At 42.4% G+C, this 19,320-nt stretch overlaps 1 protein-coding gene across 1 annotated transcript in view; it reads right to left on the reverse strand.

Annotated features, from left to right (window-relative positions):
* Nucleotides 1-19,320, reverse strand: part of LOC145415452 (fat-like cadherin-related tumor suppressor homolog) — a 693,356-nt gene that overhangs the window by 313,106 nt on the left and 360,930 nt on the right. Inside the window, exons 23-24 of the mRNA XM_080284728.1 lie at nt 4,327-4,521; nt 2,683-2,821 (exon numbers count right to left, since the gene is read on the reverse strand). Coding sequence (XP_080140854.1) covers nt 2,683-2,821; nt 4,327-4,521 — 334 coding nt within the window. The remainder of the gene's footprint in view (nt 1-2,682; nt 2,822-4,326; nt 4,522-19,320) is intronic.

The raw sequence follows: 19,320 nt of genomic DNA on the forward strand, positions 1-19,320 counted from the left end.
TTGGTGGTGGTACTGTCAAAGAAGAGGGAGAGTGGCCATGTGCGATTTCTCACAAGGATGTGGGAAGTAATTCCATCTTGTGCAGTGTCTGTGATATGTGGGTGCATAAGAGATGTAGTGGTATTAGAGGCACACTGTGAGAAAATGCTGATTTTATGTGTGCGGTGTATCAGGGAGACAAAGTGGAGATTATTAGGTGTGAAAGGAATGAACTTGCTGGTGGGTTTCTTGAGGGTATGGAAGAGTTTTATTATCTGGGAGACATGTTATGTGCTGGGAGTGGGGCTGGAGCTGGCTCTGTGGCTAGAGTGAGTAGTGGTTGGAAGAAGGGAGTTGCTGCCTCTCCTGACAATGAGAGAGCTCTCCCTCCATGCTCAGGGATATTTGTATGCAGCATGTGTTGGGACTGTAATGCTGTATGGTAATGAGACTTGGGCAGTAAAGGAAGAGGATATTCACAGGCACAAACATCTAGAAATGACAATGATTAGGTGGATGTGCAGTGCATCCCTGAGTGCGAGGCCCAGGGGTTGGATGGGGCTGGAGTGTATTGGTGTTTTGATGATGAAAGGTAAATTGAGATGTTTGGGCATGTGGAGAGGATGGGGGATGATAATTGGGTGCAAAGTGTGGGAAGTGTTAATGTTAGTGCCAAGGTTGCAAAGGCAGACTGAAAAAGACCTAGAATGTGGTCACTGAGTGTGACCTCAGGGATAATGGACTGAAGACAGAAGCTGCTATAGATCAAGCAGCAAGGAAGCCACCAATAGGTGACCAAAGTCGATGCATGCAAGCATGTTGGAACCTTCAAAAACGAACAATTGAATGAAAATTGCCCATTCTCGTGTCATCAGTTTCTCATGTAGCTGACTCTCAGATGACGGGAGCTGCCTGTATGAGGGTTCCTCAAGAGGAAAGATGGTTTCACTTTTATATCAGACTAGATTAGAACAAGAAAAGAGAAAATCATGGTGTAATATGCACAATAAATCACTGAGAAAAGCACTACAGTACAATCCCTGCTATCCAGTATCCGGACAAATGGAATACTCAGAAAAACAGGAAAATTCAAGGGCTGGTGAATGTGTCAGTAAGTTATAACTGTATGCCAATTTGAATGGAACGCCAAACCACCGTTTTATCGTGTCACACAAGTCAGGGTGAAGTCGGTCAAAGCGAGGTGAAGGCATTTCCGGCTAATGTAATTCCCTAGTAAATCCTTTTAACCACCCCTCCTCTCCCCCTGTTTCCCCTACTTGAATTCAGTCATCCTCCACACCCTCCATAAATCACTGGTCTGCTTTTTAACACCAGACAGTAAACAAGCTCTCTTGCTGTTGTGTTGCTCTGATAGACGGTATTTCTACACTCTAAAATGCCTAAAGAGCAAACTAAATGTAAGCATGTCGTGCTTACCTTGAAACAGAAGCTGGACATATGCGATAGACTTGAAAAAGGCCAACATTATAAAATTGATGACTGAATATAATGTAGGAAATTCAATGATTTATGATATCAAGACCCAAGCATCCAAGCTCAATTAATTTTTCATGAAAAGCGAAACAAGTAAGTCCACTGAAAAAAGGCATACTCTTCATCGTACAAATGGTTTTGCTTAGCAAGATCTAAGGAAGCACATATTTCTGGCCCTCTTATACAAGAAAAACCAAGAGAGTTTCACAGTAAAATGAATATAGAAGTCGAGTGTGATTTCAGTTTTGGATGGTTGAATTGTCTCAAAGACAGGCATGGAATTTGTAAATCAGACACCTCAGGAGAGCAAATCAGCAAACAGCAAACGCCGGTGCGTTTTTCTTCCTAACCGACCGATTCCAACTTGCACCATATTATTTCATCTTAGAACGCATATGCACTGGCAGAGTTGAAAAAAAAAATGTTAATAGGAATGAATGTTTACTTTGCTGGAAGAAAAAAAAATATGCTTGCGCTTTGTACATCATTTATTTTATTTTGTGCAAAACAGCTGATTGGCGAGTGGGGGAAGATATACAGTCGGGGCCGAGACCATAAACAATGGTCATGTAGGGGAACAGGTATCGTGATAATTCTACAGTGCAGTCTTAACATCAGTTCACCAATAAATGTTCAAGATTTTATTTGTTTTTCCATTATTATGAGTACAGTACATACAACGAATACTTCAGAAGTTAACAGAATGGTGCAAAACAGCTGACTGGTGGGTGAGGGGTGGAATGGTGACAACGGGGCGGTCAGTTGGGGCCGGGACCATAAACAAAGTTCACGTGGGGGCACAGGTGTCGTGATAATTCTAAAATGCAGTCTTAACATCAGTTCACCAATAAATGTTTAAGATTTTATTTATTTTTCCACTTCTATGAGTACAGTACATACACCGAATAATTCGGTAGTTAACAGAATTGAGTTGTGCATTTTGCAGTACTGCTAGGCATTGCATGCACGTGCGATATGACCATGGTGTGTGTTTACAAGGCTGTTTTTCAGGTGGAATCTCTTAGGGTGGCCCTTGATGTGAGTGGTGCGTACCTGAATTGTATTTACTGCAATAAGAATTATTGCCTTTGTACAGACTTGATTTGAATATCAGAAATACGGGAAAAATCTGTAACCAGGAAGGTAAATTCCCCAAGCCACCCGGTTAACTGGGATTGTACTGTATAAAGTTTTCTATGTGGTATATACCTTGGAGTGTGGTGGTTGGATGGGACCACAGTCACATGAAGTCCTGTGAAGGCTATGTGCACCCCGTCGGTGACGGACATGTTTAGGTTCATGGAGGTTGTGTTGGCCAGCTTATGGGGTGCTGTCACTCTCACTACACCTGTGGGCCAAGATGGATCATCATATTCATGTTTTAATCTATTGTTACAACCCAGCATATATGAGAGAGATGGCAATGTTCAGCAAATGAAATCCAAAAGTGTATAGCCACCTACAAGCCTGTCAGCTCTAAATACAGTAAGTACTTGCTGTAAAAAAAAAATTGTTTACTTTGCTTTTTGCCACTGTGTCCACATTAATTAAAGAGAAATTGTCTAATAACACTCTACTGCTACCTATGAAGCTGATATGCTGGTTTCCTTTGATTTTTTGTGGCAGGTGGTGGCAACCACCATCCACTCACTTAATGCAATGCTGCAAACATCTTCCTTTACCTTTATCATTATATTTCTGTCTACCCTCTTCTCTTCTTATTCTTCCATCTTTCCTGTCACATATTATTACTCCTCTTTCCTTTTCAGGTGGCTTTACACTGAGCAACAAGTCTAATGATTTCCTGTAAGCCTGGAAACCATTTACAGTGCTGGGTGGTAACCATATAACCAACCCATATGTGTTCCCTTCGTGTAAATGAGTGGGTTGGCGGAGAGCTAGTGGCCCTCCCCATAAAACGACTAACTCAAATACAAATGGCCACCCCTTACTGGATTATGGTGTCTGACAACAGATAGATAGATATAAGTGTACGGTAACTTGTGATTTATGGCACACATCCTTGACTCATAATAAGGACCGACTGTTGCTGTTGTTGCTCCTCCTCCTCTTCTTCTTTTTCTTCTTCTTTTTGCAACCTCAGGCTCATCTGGATATAAACCCAGAGGACAACAAAACACCAGCTGTCCAACCAGGTGCTCCTAGAACTGGTTGTTTTCTGGAGCAGTCCACCATCCTCCTTTCAGGTGGGGAACTTTGAAGGATGTTTGTTTATCTAGGCAGGTCCTCCATTCAGATACATCACCACCACTGCAGGAAGGTGTCCCTCTTCAGTGTCTGGAACGACTGTATAACAGGTATTCAACTGTAAGTGGGCCAACTTTAAAGATGCCTGGCAATCCCTGGAATGGATGATGTGTGAATAAGGTGAGCTGATTGGTGTATACTACACTGAATGAGTGGATGGTATATGCCCCCACTTACCACAAATGACAATAAATACAGTAAACAATCACTTGTTAGGAGGTAAAATCTAAAGCTGTGGTGATCCCTGGATTCAATGGCATATGTGAGTGGTGTCAGCTGGCCAGTCTCTGTTACGGTTCAGCTTTCAAAAAGAGGGGATACCAATTTTAGACCTAGTTAAAGTGAAAAAAGAAAAAGAATGTATGAGAGTGTGGTGGAGGGGAAGAAGGGATGGAGGAAACAGATGATATGGAGAGATAGGGTAAAGAGGTATATGAGTAAAGAAGTTTGAGTTGGAAAGAGGCAGCCTGAAGGTGGAGGATAGAGTGATGGGTACATATTTTGTTTCTGGCCTTCCCTTCCAGGATTAGGGTTTCTGGCTATAGACAAATTGACAGAAAACGAAAAGAGTATACATGTAGCCACCTGTACGTGGATCAACTTTAAAGATGCCGTAGCGATCCCCGGAGTAGATGGCATATGTGAGAGGCATCAGATGGCCTGCATCTGGGTCGTGGGCAGACATGGCAGTGACAACATGACCTGGCTGGGCCTCTGCTGACACCCTGCATGAGTAGCTGTCTTGGCGCCAGGCTGGAGGGTTGTCGTTGAAGTCCAATACTGGAGGGCAGAGAGAAGCATTCATATATACACATACACAAGCAGGTACAGTATAGACACATACACATTCATATACACAGATACATATGGCCATTTCCATACCTGACACACACACACACACACATACACCACTGGCAGTAAAGTAAATGACAAAGGAACCTCATTCAACACTCAACATATTAATGTGATGTTGCTAAAGTGCCATTACCATCATGTATTATTATCATTATCACTATTATTATTATTATTATTATTATTATTAGTGGTAGGTGGGGGCGCTCACCATCCACTCGATGTAGTGCTGCTTTGGGTGTCTGCCCTTTACTCTCTTCCTTCCTTCCTCTTCTGTCTTTCTTTCCTTCATTAATTCCTATTCTTTCTGCCTATGGGCAGCTTTGCACTCCCTCTTCTGTTTTTCTTTCCTTTATTCTTTCCTCTTCCTTCTGCCTATGGGTGACTATACCCTTTCCTCTTTTCCTTCCTTCCTCTTCTGTTTTTCTTTCCTTAATTACTTCCTCATCTTTCTGGCTATGGGTGACTTTACACTTTCTCTTCTGTATTTCTTTCCTTTATTCTTTCCTCTTCCTTCTGCCTATGGGTGACTATACACTACGTGACAAGCCAAATGGCTTCCTTTACACCAGGAAACCATTTACTACACTTGGTGGTAACCATATAACCAAATTATGGTGCCTGGTGGTTTAGAGGGTATATAATTAAGGCATTCCATTCAGATTAAGCATGGGTAGGTTTATATCCAAGGGATAGTTGGGGTTTATTCCTCGTCATGCCATTCAGGGATGACTGAAGCTGGTCACTCTCATCTTAAATGTCAGGACCAACTTGCCTTGCCCCGGGCTCCTATGCTCCTCAGGGGGCCACATAGGACTGGATGATGGATGGATGGATGAAAAACCAAGAAGTATGGGATGCCTTCTATAGTGAGATGAGGATAGTGGTGACTGAACAGAGAGACGTTGAAAGAACTGTTAAAGAACGGCACAGAACCCTCAAGAGCAGCCTCTTGAGAGATACTGATTCTGCATGTGGATGGACAAGAGGCTAACCAAGACATAAAGTGACTTAGTCATGGGATGAGGGTGTAAAAGCTGCAGTCAAGGAGAAAAGATGGCTTTTCTGGGAATGGAAGAAAGGTGGTTGCAAAGAAGAATACTTGGCTGCCAAGAATAAGGAGTGAAAAGAGGTTTACAGAGCAAAGTCTGAGTCACAGAGACTTTTATTTGATAAACTAAATTGTGTGGTGGGGAAGAATATAAGGTGACAAATCAGATGAAGAGGGAGAATAGGGATATCATAGGTGAGCAATATGTGATGAATGATGAAGGAAGGGTTGTGGTGAACAGAGGGGATATTAAAGACACATGGCGATAGCATTACAGCTGGTTGTTCAGTGAGTAGTTTGACTGGGACAGGGAAGATTTGGAGCCTGCAGATCCACTGTTTGGCCCATGGCCTTTGACTGACACTGCTACTGTGAGTGGGGCAATAGGCAGGATGCAGGTGGGGAAGGCAGCAGGTGTGTGTGGGTTGACTGCTGAAATGTTGAAAGGCTCAGGAGATATACTGTAGGCATGAGGTTAGTCACTGACCTGATAAATAAGATTATACATGAGTGTGTTGTCCCAGATGACTGGCTGAAAAGCATAATTGTAAATGTGTACATGAGGAAGGGTAATCCCCTGGAAAGAGGAAATTATAGACGCATAAAGCATTTAGACCAGATAATGAAGGTAATGGAGAGAGTTCTAGAAGGTATGATTAGAGAAGGAGTGAATATTGATGAGATGCAGTTTGGGTTTATGCCAGGCAAAGTGACCACTGTTGTCATATTCACTGTTCGACAGCTTCAGGAAAAATATATAGGAAAGAAAAGGGAAATGTACTTTGTTTTTGTTGATATGGAGATGGCCTCAGACAAAGTCCCTAAAGAGGTGGTGAAGTGGGCAATGAGAACGCTTCTTGAGACTGAGGAGTGGCTAGTTAGGGTGGTTATGGCAATGTACAGTATGTGGGTGCTTGTACCCAGGTAAGAATGAATGAAGAATTGAGTGATGAGTTTTTCGGGAATGTTGGTGTGCATCAAGGGTCAGTCTTGAGCCCATTGTTGTTTATCGTGGTACCTGAAGCCCTCTCATGAGACTTCAGTAAAGGAGTCCAGTGGGAGATGTTGTAAGCTGATAATTTGGTGTTGGTTGCACAGAATGAAAGGGAGGTGGAGGAAAGATTTAGTAAGTGAAGAGATGGTGTAGGGCACAAGGACTTAAGAGTAAATGCAGATAAAACAAAAGTGATGGTATCTAGAGCTGGTGGTGGTACGGTTAAAGAAGAGGGAAAGTGGCCATTTGTGATTTGTCACAAGGGCATGGGAAGTACAGTAATTCCATCTTAAGCAGTGTTTGTAATAAGTAGGTGCATAAGAGATGTAGTGGTATTAGAGGTAGACTGCAAGATACTGATTTCATGTGTGCGGTGTGTCGTGGAAGCATGTGGATATTGCCAGGCATGAAAGGATTCAACTTGTTGATGAGTCTCTTGAGCGTGTGGAAGAGTTTTGTTATTTGGGAGACATGTTATGTGTTGGAGGTGGGGCAGGAGCTGGCCCTGTGGCTAAAGTGAGGACTGGTTGGAAGAAGTTCAGGGAGCTGTTGCCTCTCCTGACACTGGGAGGGCTCTCCCTCTGTGCTAAGGGATCTTTGTATGCGGCATGTGTTAGGAGTGTAATACTGTATGGTATTGAGACCTGGGGAGTAAAGGAAGGGGATATTAGCAGGCTCAAATGTACAGAAATGGCAATGATTAGGCGGATGTGCAGTGCATCCCTGAGTGCAAGGCCTGGGGGGCTAGGTTTATGATGGAAGAATTGAGAGGTAGGATGGGACTGTAATGTACTGGTGTTGCGATGACGAGAGGTAGATTGAGATGGTTTGGGCATGTGGAGAGGATGAGAGATGATAATTGGGTGCAGAAAGTGAGAAGTGTTATTGCTGGGGTGGGGTGGTCAAAGGTAGACCGAAAGAGACCTGGGATGAGGTAACTGAGTGTGACTTCAGGGTTAAGGGATTAAATAGGGAAGCTGCCAGTGATCAAGCAGCATGGAGAGCCGCCATTAAGTGACCATGGCCAATGCATGCAGGTATGCTGAGGCCATCAAAAATGAAAACAAAATGAAAATGAACGTAGGTGGGGGGGCTCACCATCCACTCACTCGATGTAGTGCTGCTATCAGGTGACTGTTCTTTCCTTTCTTCCTTCCCTCCTCTTCTGTCTTTTTTTCCTTCTTTCTTCCCTCTTCCCTCTGTCTATGGGTGACTCTACACTAAGTGACAAGCCAAATGGTTTTCTGTACACCATGAAACCACTGACTAAGCTGGGCAAACCATGTAATCAAACTATGAAGCCTGGTGGTTTGGTAGGTAATTAAGGTGTTCCAAATAGATTGAGCCTGTGTAAGTTTATATCCAAGGGATGGTTGGGGTTTATTGTTCATGTAATGCCACTCAGGGATGTGTGAGGCCTTGGGTTCTTATGCTCCTCATGAGGCAACACAGGATTAGATGATGTGTGTTATGTATGTGTATTATTATAACTATTTTGTGGTTGGTGGGGGTACTCACCATCCACTCACTCGATGTAGTGCTGCTCTCAGGTACCTGCCCTTTCCTCTCTTCCTTCCTTCTTTGCATCCTTCCTCTTCTGCCTCTCTTTTATTCATTCTTTCCTCTTCCTTCTGTCAACAGGTGACTCAAAACTGAGTGACAAGCCAAATGGTTTCTTGTACACCAAGAAACCATTTACAACACTGGGTGGTGACCACATAACCAAATCGTGGTGCCTGGTGGTTTAGTGGGCAATTAAGGCGCTCTAATCGGATTGAGCTGGTGCAGGTTTATATCCAAGGGATGGTTGGGGTTTATTGCTTACATATTTCTACTCAGGGATGAGTGAGGCTGGTCACCCACATCTTAAATGTCAGGACCTACTTGCTTAGCCCTGGGCTCCTATGCTCCTCATGGGGCAACACTGGATTAGATGACAACTAAGGACCGAACAGTGGACATCATAGGGATTGCGACATGGAATGTAAGGGATGCAAATGCTGAGGTGAAAGTGATTGTCCAGGTGCTTGAGGGTGTGCAAGTGGATGCATGTGGATTAACTGAAACTAAATGGTGAGGTGTGAATGTGAGAAAATGGGAGTATGGATGGCGTATATGCATTGGAGTTGGTGCAAATGAGAGGGCAAGAGAAGGAGTGTGTATTTTTGTAAGTAACAGATGGATGGAGAATATAAGAGAGTATGGATCAGCTGGCACAATGATAGTGTGGGTAACACTAAGAGTTGGACTACAAATGTGGGTGATTGTGTGCATGTATGCACCAACGCAAGATCCTGCAGGCACAGTAAGAGAAGAGTTCTGGACAAATGTTGAAGCCCGCATGGAAAAGTTTGAAAGGAAAGAGAGTTTTTGATTAGAGATCTATCTATCTATCTATCTACTGCCAGACGCCTCAATCCTGATTGGGTGGCCACAAACAAATCGCCTCCAAGTCGCCCTGTCCCCTGCCATTTCACTGCCCTGCTCCCAACTCACACTCCCCTCCCTCATATACCTCTCCACCCCATCCCTCCATCTCATCCTCGGCCTCCCCCTCCCTCTTCCCCCCTCCACCTCACTCACATACACTCTCTTCGTCAGTCTTTCACCCTCCATCCTCTCCACATGGCCAAACCACCTCAGTGTGTTCCTCATAACGCTTCCTATCACATCCACATCCACACCACAACGCTCCTTTATATCCTCATTCGTCAGCCTGTCTCTCCATGTGACTCCACAGGCTCCTCATAAATAACTCATTTCCACTGCTCTCACTCTTGACTTGTGTCCTTCCAACAATGTCCAAGCTTCACTTCCATACGTTAGAGTTGGTATCACAATACTGTCATGTAGTAACTTTTTCACTTCCATGCTCACTTCCCTGTTTCTTATCACTGCTTTCAAAGAACCAGCAACCTTTCTCCCCTGCTGTACCCTTTCAAGTAATTCACCCTCCAAACCTCCATCCTTACTCATCACACTCCCCATGTACTTAAACGTACTCACATTTTCCAATTCCTCACCATCCAACCTCGCTGTACATTCACTGACTTCACCTCTCTCAAAGATCATCACTTTACTCTTCCCTACATTCACCTTTAGATTCCGTTTCTTACACACTCTCCCAAACTCATCCACCAAGCCTTGCAGCTACCCTTCGTCTTCACTCAACAACACAGTATCATCTGCAAACAACAGTACAGGGAGTTTCCAAACGCTATCCTCTCTCACCAGGGCCACTCCAACATCCACTACCCTACCTTGTACCTCTTTTATTACCCCATCCATGTACAGATTGAACAACCATGGAGACATGACATCCCTGTTTCAACCCAACTTTCAAAGAGAATGGAAAAGTAGGGAATGTAAGGGGGGATGGAGTAGTTGGTGAGTGGGGTGTGTCTGCAGAGGTGGATGAGAATGGCAGGCTTTAGTGGACAATTGTGCCGGGAAGGGGTTAGTGATAGCCAGTACCCTCTTCAGACACAAAATAATCCATAGGTATATGTGGCGAGTGATGAAAAGGGTGGGTGGTGAACTGAATGAATGGAAGGCAATGAATACTTTAATTATGTGTGTGTGGATGATAGGATAAGGTGTGTAATGGATGCAAGAGCATATAGAGGATGGGGGAGTGGACTTTCCAACCACCACTTGGTGGTGGTGAGAATCGAGGTCCAAATGAAATGGAAAAATAGAAGGGAAGGACAGGAGGAAATAACTCATACAACGAGGGAGGAAAGGTTACAAAAGGATGGAAAAAGGGTAGAATATAAGAGAGAAGTGGAGGAGCAAATGAGTAAATATGGATTGGAGCAGCTGGGGGACGTGTGTGCAAGATATTCACAGAAGAAATCTGTGCAGCATGTGAGGTGGTGTGTGGGGTGAAGAGAAGACAAAAGTGGGTGCAGGGAACAGCTTGGTGGAATGAAGAGGTGAGACAGGCTGTGGCACAAAAGAAGAATGCATATAGTGAGTGGATGAGAAACAGGGGTGTGGAAGAAGTTGGGAGATGGAAGAATGAGTTACATGTAGCGGGGAAAAGAGAGGTGAAATGATTAGTATGAGAGAGTAAGAAGCGAGTGGATGAGGAATTTCGAAGGAATTTGAGTGCAAAGTGGAGGGAATGTAGGAAAATGTTCTGGAAAGAAGTAAAGAGAGTTAGACAGGGTGTCAAAGAAGTTAGTCAGGGAGTGAAAGATAAAAATGGTACATTACTGGCGGAGAATGGAGAAAAAGTGAGCAGATGGAGAGAACACTTCAAGAAATTGATGAACGTAGAGAATGAAAGTAATGTGAGTATAAGTGGCTGGGGAATGGCTGGGAGATGGAGGGATGTGAGAAGAGAGGAAGAAATCAGTAGGATGAAAGTTGTGGAAGCAATGAAGAAAGTCGAAATGGGGAAAGCCCCAGAAATTGACAGAGTGCGTTGTGATGTGAATGAAAGTTGTGGTGTGGATGTGGATGTGATAGGAAGCATTAGGAGAAACACACAGAGGTGGTTTGACCATGTGGAGAGGATGGAGAGTGAGAGACTAATGAGGAGAGTGTTTGTGAGTGAGGTGGAGGAAGGGGGAGGCCAAGGATGAGATGGAAGGATGGAGTGGAGAGGTATATGAGAGAGGGGGGTGTGAGCTGGAGGCAGGGAGGTGAAATGGTGGGGGACTAGGCGACATGGAGGTGATCTGTTTGTGGCCACTTCTTACAGGAGTAAGGCGTCTGGCAACAGATATATAGCTAGACGAATGAATGAATTATTATTATAATACATTCATCCACCATCCAATCCTACATTGTCCCATGAGGAACATAGGAGACCGGGGCTAAGCAGTTGGTCCCGACATTTAAGATAAGAGCGACCAGCCTCACTCATCCCTGAGTGGCATTACATAAGCGATCAACCCCAACCACCCCTTGGATATAAACCTTCAACGGCTCAATCCAACTGGAGTGCAATAATTACCCACTAAACCACCAGGCACCAAAATTTGGTTATATGGCTACCACCCAGCATAGTAAATGGTTTCCTGGTGTACAGGAAACATTTGGCTTGTCACTCAGTGTAGAGTCACCCACAGGCAGAAGGAAGAGGAAAGACTGAAGGAAAGAAAGACAGAAGAGGGAGTGTTAAGTTTCCCATAAACAGAAGGACAAGGAAAGAATGAAGGGAAGGAGGACAGAGGAGGATGGAAGGAAAGAAGGATGGGGGAGAGGAAAGGGCAGACACCAGACAGCAGCACTACATAGAGTGAGTGGATGGTGAGCACCCCTACCTACCACAAATTATTCTTACAGTAATCCCTCTACTATCCAATGTAAAAGAGCCAAAGGCATGTCTGGAAAGTGGTCCCATCCGAAAAATGGCCCCGTCCGGATAGTGGGCCTCTGCCTGCTAGACTGGTACTTTTGATCCTAACCCAGCCTAACTTTGAAAGCCACCTAAATAACACCCTACTGGACATGCATAGCACTTATTTAAACCTATTTAAGACCCTGTTCACACCAATAATGGACATAAAGCATGAAATAAATGAAAAGGAACCAGAGAAAGAGGAATTAGAAGTATGGAAAATACTTAGCAGTGTACAGCCTACTTACAGCACATCTGTGGCTACCTCCTCTAAGGCTCTGGTAGCTGCGAAAATGCTCTCGAAGCACGTCCAGAAATTCAGTGTTGTGCTGCACTTAATTCTTTGCAATGTGAGTTATAATTGTTTAACACTGCTTATTCTGTTCTTAATTGCACCACGCAAGTTTCAACCGCCACTTTGCACTCCACACTTAATCCTTTGCACTCTAAATTCTAATTTCTTAACACTGCACAACACTGTAAATTCCCATGTGGTCTAGTGGTGAGGTAATGTAGTTTATTCACAAAAACGAGCACGTGTGGCATCCATTGCGATATGCAGCTACTCGTTGTGGCAGTTAGGCGGTAACTGGTGGTGAGGGAGGAGCAGGGTTGCCAGATCGGAACTCGGCCAAATTACCAAACTCCACAATCCTCAACTACAATAACAAAATGCGGACAAAAGACACATCCCTAGAGGCAACAGAAAGAGACACAACCCCAACTTCACATCAGAAATTCAAGGCCTCATCAGACAACGGGACACACTGCGACACTCCCCAACACCGCATACTCAAGACACCATACAACAAATACAAGAACTCAACACTCAAATAAACAATAAAATATCAGAACAGCAAACACTGATCTGGAAAAATTGCCTCCAAACACTTGACCACAAAACAAGCATCAGCAAAACTCTACAAAACACTAAACAGTATCACACTTTCCAACAGCAACACCACACAATCACACGCTGCCATCACAACAACAGACACCATACCCTCAAACAGACAACAAGCAAACACTCTCATCAATCACTTTTCACAAGCCAGCCATCTAAACCCCCATCCCGAAAACCGACTGATGCAGGAAGATAAAAGAGGAAAGAATCAACCGATTGCATTTGCCAGCAGACAAACAAGAGGTGCGGAGAAAAATTATTGCACTACAGACTTAGAGGCACTTGCAGTGGTTTTTGCATTACAAAAGTTTCGAGATTTGGTATATGGTTACGAAATCCACTTATTCACCGACCATAAACCACTGGTGGGTATGTTTAAAGAAAAACTCCTTTCTGGGAGGAGAGCAAGATGGAAATGTACAGTTGAAAACTACAATGTACAAATTCATTATATACAAGGTAAAATGAACATAGCAGCTGACGCATTATCTAGGAACCCGAACACAATTCAGGTCGTGGCGTTAGATCTCAAAGGAAATATCCCAAACCACGAGGATATCGCAAAGGCACAAAGACTTGACCCAATATGGTCAAAAGTAATATACAAGTTAGAAAGTGGGGATGACATACAATTACCCAAACTTCATGTCCCACTTGAACAATTCACAATGGTCAATAATACATTATACAAAATTAACTCTAAACAACCAAAACGCCAAAGAAATACTAACCAGTTGGTAGTACCTAATGACATGATACCCCTAGTATTACGATTGATACACGACAGCCCACATGCAAGACATCCTGGAAAGGATAAGACATTCAACGAAGCCCAGCTATTATATTACTGGCCTTCATTACGAAAAGATATAAACAATCATATAGACAGATGCGAATCATGTGCGAAACACAAAGGATACCCAATCACACCTGCACCGATGGGTAATTACCCAGTACCACATCAACCATGGGACGTTGTCGCTGTTGATTTACTCAAGATGCCATTATCATACAATAATAACCTATACTTATTCGTAGCAACGGATCATTTTTCCCGTTATGTCATTTTAGTTCCAATTAAAGATAAGACAGCAGAGACAGTAGCAAAGGCAATAACATATAATGTAATATGTCGCTTTACTACCCCAAAGGTATTAATAAGTGATAATGGAGGAGAATTTAATTCTGAGATCTTACAAGAAATATGTAAACAATACAACATCAAAAAGGTTAACGTTTTGGCCTATCACCCAGCATCGAATGGGTTGGTAGAGAGACAAAATAAAAAGGTATTAGATGTGCTACGACACATTCTCAGTGAAAATTATGCAAGCTGGGATGATTGGATTCCCAGAGTAGAGGCCTCAATTAATGGGTCTATAAATAAATCCACTGGTGACACACCACATTTCATTATATATGGCACAGATAAAAAATTACCATATGAGCTCCTAGAAGGTGACAGCATGCCTATATACAATTACGATGATTACTCTAAACTCCGTTTACGTGAATTCCAGGACATTCACAAAAGAGTCAAAAAACAATTAACGATGTCCAAGGAAGAAATGACGGAGGCATTTAACAAGAAGGCAAAAGATTCACCTATCAGGTTAGGAGACATTGTTTACGGAGTCATTCATACGAGAGACAATAAATTATCCCCAAAATTTGAGGGCCCATACAGAGTAATTAACATAAAAGCAAACAAAGTTTTAATTAAGTCACTTTCAAGTGGCGAGGAGAAACAAGTTCATATTGACCATTTAAAACGAGTTTCAAGGGAATTATCACATAATTATTCAGCCTCGGATACAACCGAACAGGTGAACGTACCTCAAGAAACCAAGCAAGAACACAACAATGATTACAAAAAGAAATTAAGGTCATATACCAAACAATCGAACATAGGTGCAACTATTCCAATAAAATCTACAGTACATCATTTACGAGAATTAAATATCGATTTAAACTCCTTCTATAAATGAAATAACAGTCAACCGTAACGCACATCATCACTATCATCAACCACAGCTTTATAGGAAATTAATAGATTTTTTTTTTTCGGTAGGTTACGATGAAGGGACTTATGCTATGGATTCTCCTCTACATAGTAAGAGTATATGCGCACCTAGACCCCAAGCATATAGTACGACAAGGATGCCTCATAGCTCCAACGGCCACGACTACAATCGTTAAGGACGTCATGAGTACTGAAATAAGTCTAGATTACTTGTATGACTTACCTACTTATCTAGAAAGACTTGCGACGCCGATGCGAACTCTGGACTTCAAGATAGGAAATTATGTTTCACAAGCACATAACACCAAGGAAGTGAATGAAATGGTGAAGTTAGCGAAATGGAAACTAGAACAGGCGAAGTCAACTATGCTCGTCATGATCCAAGATCTCCCATCTTATGGAACGGAGGTACTGAGTGACAGGAACAACATCACACGTACTCGCCAAAAGCACAGTTTGTTCGATCTGGGCGGCGCAGTTCTTGGGAACATCTTTGGATTGGCTACAGAGGATGACCTTAAAGAAATAAACAACAAATTTAATAAGATAGCTCAGGTACTAACATACCAAGATAAATTCATCACAGGACAGAACTCAGCAATGAAGACAATTGTGAAAAATCTGAAACAAGCAGAAAATGTAGCTCTCGAGAGTGTAGATAAAATAAATGAATTAGAGGGAAACGTTACTCTTTTCCAGCACTTCTCCATCATCACAGAACATATTGACACGATTCTACTACAATTAGAGAACACTAGAGATCGTTTCAGGGCACTTATGCAAGGAATTTCGAATGCTGGTGATGGCAAGATCACAAATGACTTACTCCCAGTTCATGAGCTACATCAGATAGTTAGTCAAGGCATACATAAACATAAATTGAAGCCATTGTTCCACAGTAAGGAATTTATGCAATATTACCCATATTTAGAAGCAACACTAACACCAACATCAGTGGCAGTTCATGTACCATTCATCACTGAAGACCTGTTCACAGTATACCAAATACACCCTTTCCCCTATAAAAATAACAACACTTTGGTCATCATCAACATCAACACAGACACCGAACTCATCATGGTCTCCAAGAGACGGGACACTGTCACTTTCGCAAGTGAGTCAACGATTGAACGAAAGTGCCGCACATCCTTACATGCTGTTCATCTTTGTCCTGCGTACATTTTCACGTTTCAGCCTACTGATACGGTCCCTTGTGAAATGGCTATCATCAGCAATAACAATATTCATCATCATTGCAAACTTCACTTTTGCTCCAGATAAACTTGTACACCATCAACGCATTGGACATTCACAGTTTTTTTATTTTCCTCATAACAAATCAGTTTACATAGTCTGTCCAGATATACCACCATCTCATACATCAGCATCAGGATTATACATAGCACCAGACTACTGTGCGGTATTTACACCAGCCATGTCTACTTTATCCACCATCAATCACTACGCCATTCTCAACCATACACACAAACATTTCCACCCACTGCCTAATATGAACTTAAACATGAGCACAAGTATTAAGCTGACTTCACCTAAGTTTGAAACTATGCAGCTGATCAATGAAACAATGAAGCCCTGGGAAGATTTGAGTTTATGTTCAACCCATATTATGTGTATAGCCCAGCACCTACTGTCTTTATAATCGTCTGCATTGTAGTTGCAGTACTGCTGTTTGCAATGCACAGAATGCATGCCAGAATTGCTAATTTGGAGTCATTATTTAGTGGGGGGAGAGTTAACATCACAGTTAACCACAATGAATGAAGTGTATATATTTTGTATATTGTATTAATTATATATATATAAAAAAAAAAAAAATACAAAGAAGAATGACCCATATATGGCAGACCAGTACCATTATCTTTAACTGGTATATTAATAACTCTTACCATAATCTTCATTTTAAACTATTTTTTATTCTTGCATGTATGCATTTCACTATAATAACCCAAGTACATACTGTGTTACAGTTAAATAATTTACTTTAATGCATTTATTCAAATATGTATACAACTTGTTTAAAATGTAATATTACTAAATAATCACTATTTACTATAAATATTATATGTATACAATATTCATACAATTATGTTACTTTTACAATATTTTGTATTTCACTTAATTAGCTTATAAGTTCATTATAATGTGTATATAATGTGTATTAATATATTAGGACTATTAACTGTCGATGGTACGCCATTTTCACGCAGCCGAGCAAATGTAGGACTGCATATTATATTTACAAATCATGATAAATAGGAAGATAGATAAATAGATAGATAGACAGCCCTCTGCGAGCCTGGGAAAAGGAAATGAGGTTTGCAAGTTACACTGAGGAAAGCTGACGACAGCGGCCAGTAAGGAGATGATGCAGTTAGCTGTCAGCAGTCCTCTCGTGAACAAAGACCTGGTGACCACACGCACATATACACACATACTCACACACAGGCTTCTTTAAACTTTCCATCCACGAGGAATACACGTGATACGTCTCCTGTTTCACCAGAATTTAGGAAAGAGAGCTCAGAAGGGGACAAGCGATACTAGAGGCAGGTCGAAGGGGAGAAGGGCTTGGCAATTTGAGAGACAGAGAGAGAGAGGGACGAGACTCTATACTTACGCTCTGTGTGAGAGACTTGTTAATATTTCCAAGACAAATAAAAATAGTCCCATACTATTCTTTACCTCTCCTGTCACTACATGACAAATGGGAAGCTACTACAAGATATAAAAACCGCTCGACCACAAGTCTAAAATATATATATAACTCAACTACAACTCAACCACAAAAGAACCACAAAGTATTTTATGACACAAAGTCATTTATGACATCATCCAACGTCAGAGACAGTTACCCACAGACCCAGACTACGCACCTTTCACTTAAACCAGACGAAGCACATCATTAACAACCTTAAGCACTCATCTGCCTGTGGACCAGACAACATAAGCAACATTCACCTTAAACACCTTGGACCACAAGGCATACAAGCACTCACCAAATCAAACTACAGCTACTCACACAACAAAATACCCAACATCTTGAAGCATGGCATTATCATCACTATCCCTAAACCCAACAAAGACCCCACATTACCCTCCTCACACCACCCCATCACACTCCTCTGCACTCCCTCTAAAGTCACTGAACGACTGGTACTACAACTAGTCACACCTCACATTCCCCTAGCCCAATCACAACATGGCTTTAGGCCACTACAGTACACTCCACAAACACCATTTTCACAAACCTTAAACAGAGAGTTTTTGATGGCATAAAGTCAGCCAGGCCACCATACAGAACACTCCTAATCACACTAGACATTAGCAAAGCTTTTGATGCCATCCCCCACCACAACCTCACAAACAAAATACTCAACACAAACATGCATAATAACACAAAAAGATGGCTGGCAAACCACTTAGCACGCAGATGTGCACACGTGACATTTGCTGGTCAGTCTTCTAACATCAGAAACTTCACAAACGGCCTCCCCCAAGGATCTGTTTTGTCCCCTACACTCCTTAACCTATACGTGCACGACATACCCACACCCCACACACCACAGATACACATAGCTTCCTATGCAGATAATATAACACTTACATGTATGCAGCAAAATGCAAACACAGATGCACACATCCTCCAACCTTACCTCAACACACTACACAAATGGTTCACCACAAACAGGCTCAAAATAGCCCCAGCTAAATCTACAGTGACCCTTCTCACAAACTGGACAGCAGAACACAGTCACATCCCACACCACACCATAAACAACACTCCCCTATCCCCCCCCCCAAAAATCCTTGGTGTAACATACAATACATCAGTGTCATTTAAACAATATATCACATACATTAAAAACAAAATAACACCAAGCCTCAATGCCTTGAGGTCACTTGCCCATACAACATTTGGACACAACAAAGAAACCACCACCACAGTAAACAAATAATACATATGTTCAGTGATGAATTATGCAAACCCTGCCTGGGCTCCTAACCTCTCAAAAACACACTACAATGCTCTACAGAGCATACAGAATAAGGCCCTAAAAATTATCACATGCTGCACAGCTACTAAACCCACAGACCACCTACATCAAGAAACCAAAGTCCTCAAAGTCAAGGATCATCTAGACATGACAGGCACCCAGTTTATTGCTGCAGCCTCCACAAACCCACAACATCCACTATATTACATGGCAGCACATCCACCCACACCAGGGAACATCAAAAAACACCCAGCACACAATATCATACACAAATACTGTCATCTCTCCCCCCCTCGCCCACCTCAGACCAGCTTCCTGAAGCATATCCACACTCAGATCACTCGTCGCCTTATTCAGTCACTTAAAGACAACACACAGCTGCATGCACG

The sequence above is a fragment of the Coenobita brevimanus genome, chromosome 102, assembly GCF_032717465.1.
Source record: "Coenobita brevimanus isolate Jiangsu-jjx chromosome 102, ASM3271746v2, whole genome shotgun sequence".
In the NCBI taxonomy this organism is placed as follows: Eukaryota; Metazoa; Arthropoda; class Malacostraca; order Decapoda; family Coenobitidae; genus Coenobita; species Coenobita brevimanus.